This window comes from Myzus persicae, unplaced genomic scaffold, assembly GCF_001856785.1.
Source record: "Myzus persicae strain clone G006 unplaced genomic scaffold, MPER_G0061.0, whole genome shotgun sequence".
Taxonomy (NCBI): Eukaryota; Metazoa; Arthropoda; class Insecta; order Hemiptera; family Aphididae; genus Myzus; species Myzus persicae.
In genome coordinates this window covers 32,012-39,128 of record NW_019104425.1, presented here as the reverse complement: position 1 = coordinate 39,128, position 7,117 = coordinate 32,012, and the positions used below count along the sequence as shown (strand labels likewise).

At 29.5% G+C, this 7,117-nt stretch overlaps 1 protein-coding gene across 1 annotated transcript; it reads left to right on the top strand.

The window, feature by feature from the left end:
• Window positions 1-937: 937 nt before the first annotated feature.
• LOC111042086 (bleomycin hydrolase-like) lies at window positions 938-6,872 on the top strand (the record flags this gene model as incomplete). Its single annotated transcript, XM_022326573.1, has 9 exons — window positions 938-1,061; window positions 3,406-3,572; window positions 3,653-3,805; window positions 4,015-4,107; window positions 4,534-4,671; window positions 5,524-5,772; window positions 5,900-6,129; window positions 6,222-6,342; window positions 6,662-6,872. Coding segments are annotated over exons 1-9 (1,486 nt in total), but the record flags the coding sequence as incomplete, so codon positions are not given.
• Window positions 6,873-7,117: the final 245 nt, after the last annotated feature.

Genomic DNA, 7,117 nt, shown 5'->3' with positions numbered 1-7,117 from the left:
TTGAAATATTTATCTAGGTACATAATTTTAAGCACATTTTTAATTTCATATTCCAAAACTGAATATGTTTTAATTTTTCTGACAATTTGATAAGTATAAAAATTAAAATCTCAACGAGCTGCGAATTTGCAGGATAGTAAATTATATAGAATATGAAATGCAACTATTATAATATAATAATGAAAATTAATTTAAATTTAAACATCATAATAATGATAATAATATGCAACATCATATAATAAGGTATGAAAAGAATGTAAGCAAACCTCTGGAAACCTTTAATAAATCATTATTATTACAATCAGTTATTCAGTCCGCGGGTCAGCTCGTAGTGTAGATTATAAAATATAATTAAATGCTTGCCAGTAGCGATTTGTGTCTCTCTGTATGCTTTTGTATATCTGTATTATTAGGTGTTTTTGAAATATTTATCCCCTCATCGTCGCCATCTATATAATTATACTCGCACACACATACCTATACCTATATACGACATGCCCCGTGTACTAATAATTATTAATGATCGAGCAACGTTGGTGGGTTCGTAAAACTAAATAGTAAATACGATACGTTGGTCACACCCCCTGTCATACCATATGGATTGTTTACTTGTGCAGTGCGTGTGTGTGCGCCATATAAGTATATGTACGTGCGTATGTATTTATTGAATAAAGTAGTAAGTATAAATTATATCGAGACACGTATAAAATTATCGATTTAATCTGCGTGTCAAAAAAATTAGGCCCCACACAATGAATATTAATTGTATTATTTATTCGTCATTCGTACTCACTGCAACGATATTATTATAACATGTGACTGTGTGAGCAGAGGTATCCATGAAAACTAATTTCTCGTTTATCGATAATAATATTGCGGTAGGTACCTATCTATGTTGTTTTAGAGTTGAAATGTCGCAGTGCCCGAGTGTTTCATCATGGCGTACAAACGAGTGCGTGGTACGATATTTTGTAGAATTACGAATGTCTTATTGACGAGGATCAAAAAGCACCGAAAACTAAACTTGGCTCAGTTGAAACGGATATTGTGCTTGGAGTTCGGTAATAGTTACTTCTGCAAACGGAATCACATGCACATACTATTTAATGTCATTGAATATTTACTGTACACAAAGAGAATATCCATAAGTCCTGGTCAAAAAGAGCAGCATAATAATATGTGCACGGAAACAGAAACTACAGTTAATAATAATCATAATAGAACGATGACATATAGTGAGTTTGTCATATTATTTTTCATACACAATAAATAGTATCCGTTGTAGATAATAATGATCTATTTAGTCGGTAATATAATATGTTTTTGATCATTATTATCATTAATAGGTAGGTTAATAAATGTACCGAATTGTCAAACTAATTTCAATAAACAAGACTATAATCTATTTTCAATATACATAAAGGAAAGTATGATTCTAATTCATAATCAATAACGCAGAGCCGAACCTATTAGGGTTGTCGTCGTGACATTTTGAGGATAGATTAATATTATAATTTCACCGTGCGCTAATAAAGGATTTTATCAAAATGTTGTTTTAAGGGATTGAAATGGGTAAAAAGAAATTTTTTAAGTGTAAATTGTATATATCTATAAGCAATATGCATATTGTGCGCCACGGCGGCCCGCGGATTTCCATAACTACATGAAACCAGACCTTTTTGTCCGTCTAATTATGTGTTTGATTGGCGTGTATAGAATATAGATATGAATTGCTCCGAGAAGTAAAAATTCTACAACCTATAAATATAAAGATAAATGCCCTGGTCAAACCATTACTCTTATCGCTTGTTGTTTAAAACAGATCCATCTGTGATATTATAAAATAGTTAATTTATCATTTCTTAGTGCACATGCATAACCAGTCGCTTGATTCTGAAAATTAATGAAAAATTGTACAGTGAATTTTTTGATAAGTGCAGTGTGTTGGTTAGTTTATGCATCATCGTTAGTTTAAAGCAACCACACTAAATATTTTAAACAAACTTAAGTCTCAGAACTCGCAATGCTATACAAGTCAAAGATATACAAGAGCAAATTAAACACATAAATTTAACCCGTGGACCGTCGTGCCGTACCAACAATATTATGTGTATAGGTATAAAATGTGCACGTTTATTTTAATTAATAATTAATTTTCCGAGCAACTTTCTAAATTTTCTAGTAAAATTAGTATTTTTGTCTTTGTTTTATTAATCGGACGGATCAGGTATATAAAAGCATGCATCAAATCGAATTTATTCAAACTGGCTACCAAGGTTGCACTAATACCTGGTCATCGGCTTGTTCATAATCAAAATAAAATATAAAAATAAAACATATTATTCATATAGAGTATGCACCTAGCGGGGTCCGCAATCCACCACAGGACATACTGCGCTCTACTTAACCCAAGCATCTCATATAGATTTGGCATTTTTAACGGGCATTGAAGTGCTCGGTATCGGCTAGTATATTATAATACTACTATACCTACTTTTCTATACATTATTACCTTACAACATTACTAGTTCCAATTTTTCATCAAAAAGACCATCAAACTGACCAACCATTGAATTTTATTTTTTATTTATTTCCCGTGACATATTAATATTATTAATTCAGGGCTCAGAACTTATAGCACTTAAATAAAATCATAAAACAAGCTTTTAAAAACATCATAATAAGCACTAAAATAAGCATTTAAGAAACTCAAATTTAAGCGAAAATATTTATTCAAAAAAATAAACTAAACAGTTCTAACCAAAAAATCAAAAAAATAAATAAATGAATCTTTATTTTGATACTACAAAAAAAATTAAACTTCACTTTCGAGACTTAAAGGATTTTATAGATTTTCCTAGGGATTTTCTGAAAAATAAAATGTAAGTTATATTTACAAATAGTTGAAAAAACAACGGACTACGTGACAACGTATATAAGATAATTTTTATTTTTAATTTTAATCCTATCAAAAACAATTTTGCTGGAAAAAAACCATAAAAAAAGTAGAAAAACTGGAAATTAGCATTATTTTGGAAAAATAGCTGAAAAAGGCAAAACTTTCAAATTTTACAGTTAAACGTGTTGTAACATGACTTACACTTCTACATAGCACTCTGTTACGTTTTAAGTCACTCTATAAAAATAAGCAAATGCTTTAAGCCCTGAGCCCTGATTATAATTATGATACGAAATTAATGAATAAATATGAAAAATTGTGTACCATATAGTTTCTATATTATAATTCTTGTGTTATGGAGAAAAAAAACTTAAACTCTCGAATACTACTATAATTAAAAATAAATAGCCATACACTCATTATGAAAATAATAAAAATAAAAATACCATACATTTTCTAAAATGTTTATTATAATTATTATGAATATGTTTTGCGTATTTTGAAAGATTTTGTTACAAACGATTTATTGTCAAAGTTCAAAGATACCTTTTTTTCGAATTCATCTAATGTTTTGGCTCAAAATATCTGTGTTGCAAATGATCCGTTTTATATAGCATTGTCAAGAAATAGGATTCAAGACCAAATGACTTCTCATCATTATTTTTCTACGAGAGTAATTAACTAAAAACGTATAATATGGCAGTTTGTAATACAATAATAAATGACAAACTTACTTATATCTGTTTAAATTAGATTAGAGGTTGCGGAAAGCCGATAGGAGATCAAAAATATTCTGGCCGTTGTTGGATTTTTGCCTGTTTGAACGTAATACGGGTTCCGTTTATGAAAAGATATAATATCCCACAATTTGAATTCAGCTATGCTCACATGTTTTTCTGGGATAAGGTACCTAATTTTAATATACATTTTTCTAAAAAAGTTAGAAACTTTAAATTATTTTATATTTTTTGTACGAGTACCTAACGATATAGTTGACAATTTCAAATGTAAATTTGAAATGTTCCTGGATTCAAAATAAAATTTAAAAAAAACAGCAAAAACAGATTTTTAAAATTCTTATTGTTTAAAATACATAAGTACCTACACTTTTTTAGATTGAGAGAAGCAACTTTTTTTTGAATGCAATCGTGTCAACAGCTAAAGATGGTCATTTTTTAGACTCAAGAACAGTCTCGCATCTACTACAAGTAAGAAAATAAAATAAATAAAATCTACTGTAAGATTAAGCCTTCGTAATTTTTGTCGAATACAAACAAATAAAAGAATATTATTTATTTTTATGTTTATATTTGATGAATTTGGTATTTTTGCCGAACCAATTTCAACCACTAAAAATATGCTTTATTTCCATATTATAATAAAATATAATGAAAATCTAGAGTAACAATTTTTAAGGAGTTTTATATAGGCAATTTTGTGAAGTGTTTTTAATTCTCATCCTTATGAAATAACAGTGTGAATATTTTGTTTCCAATAAAAAGTGTATTGAAGATATTATCTCTCCTTGAAAAAAAAAATGTTTTCTTTATCTTTAAGCTTACTAAATTTTTTTATGAAAATCACGAAAAAGCTTATTAATAGTGATGATAACAAAAACTATGGTTATTTTATAGAATCCCATTGAAGACGGTGGCTACTGGAATATGGCAGTAAACATCATCGAAAAGTATGGTCTAATGCCAAAACTTAGTTTTCCAGAAAGTTTTAATAGCGAAGATAGTAAAGAGCTTAATTGCATTTTGAACAGTAAAGTAAATTTAAAAATACTTTAAATATTTTCTAGTATTCATTAAAGTACCAACATTTAAAATCATTAAAATAATATAAATCATAAATACAAACGTGTAACTGTTACAGTGTATCCCACTGAATAAGGTTTAATACTGTATCAAACGTAAAAAGTTATAACGAACTATCTACAATATATAGGTATTTTATTAGGATTTATGATTTATTCAATATTGCTTAAAAGTTCAAGTGCGATGGAAATTCATAACAATTTTTGTTATTATGCTGTAATTAGAAATTTATTAACCGATACATTCCACTTTTAAGGACATAAATCAATCCACAAATTAACGTTTTATTTACACAGTCTAATTTTCAAAATATTTATGCTAACATTTTAAGAGGTTTTTACCAAAATTCACTTAAAATGTGTGCAATATAATTATCCTGTAAAGGCGAACCTTTTTGTACCAGCGTGTCAAATAAAAATTTTGGTTGGATTTTGTTTTCCCTGCGTGTCAACTAATTCGATAATCCTTCAATTTTTTTTTCAAAAACTTTAATAAAAACAAACTTTCACGCGTGTCATAGGTTCGCTATCTCTATCCCATAATATATTCGTAGAAATATAATAATTATATACGATGTATAATGTATATACGATAGCTAATGGTTTACCATGTGGGTTCTTATGGTTTTTTCCAATGTTGTCATGAAACCCAAATTTGACGATCCAGGTTTTACGATAAAGTATAAAATAAAGTTAATAAAAATTGTATAAAAGTAACACATTAAGTAAAAGTAATACTACTGATTACTGAACTATTCAAGTTTTAATTTTTTCTTTCATATTGATATTATTATATACATTATAGCTTCGAGAATTTGCAATTGTTTTGCATGATATGGTGACCACTAACGACACGAATAGTAATATATCTGACCAGATCGAAAAGGATATGTGCATTGTGTTCCGAATCGTTGGAGTATGTTTGGGCATTCCAAATCAGACCTTCAAGTGGCATTATCGCATGAGTTCTAATGAACCCTTATTGTATCAAATATTTACGCCACTTGAGTTTTACAACACAATGGTCCGCCCTGTTTTTCACCTTGAAGACAAGGTGATTATTGGTTTTATTTCACAAGCTCGCCTATATTTATATTATGCAAATACCAATAACTACTACATAATGTTATATTATACAAGCTTTTTAAAACTTACAAAAATCTTTTCGTTTTCCGTCATAGGTCTCTTTGATAAGTGACCCAAGAGCCAACAAGGAATTTGGCCGGCTGTACACGTTAGATTTGGTTGGAAACGTTGAAGAAGGCTCTAAAATCTTACGTAACAATCAACCAATTGAAGTACTGTTGGAAGCGTGCAAACAATCGATCGCCATGCTTGGCGAACCGGTTTGGTACAGTTGTGAAGTGAACCAGAGATTTTCAAACGAACTTGGGTTTGAAGACTTAAAAATGTATGCTGTACTTATTATGAATTTCCGTTACCCATATAGAACGTACTAGATATACTGACTATATCATAGTATTGTATTATAATATTATTTAGACATGATATAGAATCATTGTTCGGTACCGACATATCAATTCCAATGACCAAAAGTGAAAGAGTTTTATACCATGATTCATATCCAACGCACGCAATGATGTTGACTGGATTCCACGAAGAGGTAATTCTTTTTTTATAACAAACTTATACAGAGTACAGTGAAACACCCCTAACGGACACCTCTGAATAGCGGACTTGTTTCGTGATCAAACTTTAAACTTTCTACAAACTAAACCCGTTAAATAGCGAACAGAATTTCAGCGACCGAAGGTGTCCGGTATTTAGAGGCTTCACTGTATGCAATTCATTTGCAAATTAATTTCATGTTTGTACCAAAAAAAAAATAATACGACATAAAGTATTGTAATATTAAACGTCACCATCATATTACTATAATACCTACACTGTATGATAATATGAAAAACTCTACATTATTTCAGAACGATGAAGTTACACGGTGGCGTGTTGAAAATTCTTGGGGTAAACGTAATGTGAACACGAATGGGTTTATAATGATGACCACTGAATGGTTCAAAGAATACGTTTTTGAAGTCGTTGTTGACAAGAGTTTACTGCCAAAGTGTGTTCTGGACGTGTTTAGTCAGGAACCAATAGTATTGCCAGTTTGGGATAAACTTGGATCTCATATTTGTTAGTGAACTAATATTGTTGTTTAAACAAGCCCAATTTTAATTAGTTTGCATTTTGATTTTCCATTATAATATTCACTGTTCTTTGTACTATGTTATTGGGTATTTGGACTACAATCTATTAACCTATTAAATTATTAAATATCCATGTTTAATGAAATAAAAATTAACGTTGTTTTGACGTAACACTTAAATGTGGTTCAATCATAAGCATTTGTTGTTTGTGTTTAGTGATAATCTATTCTT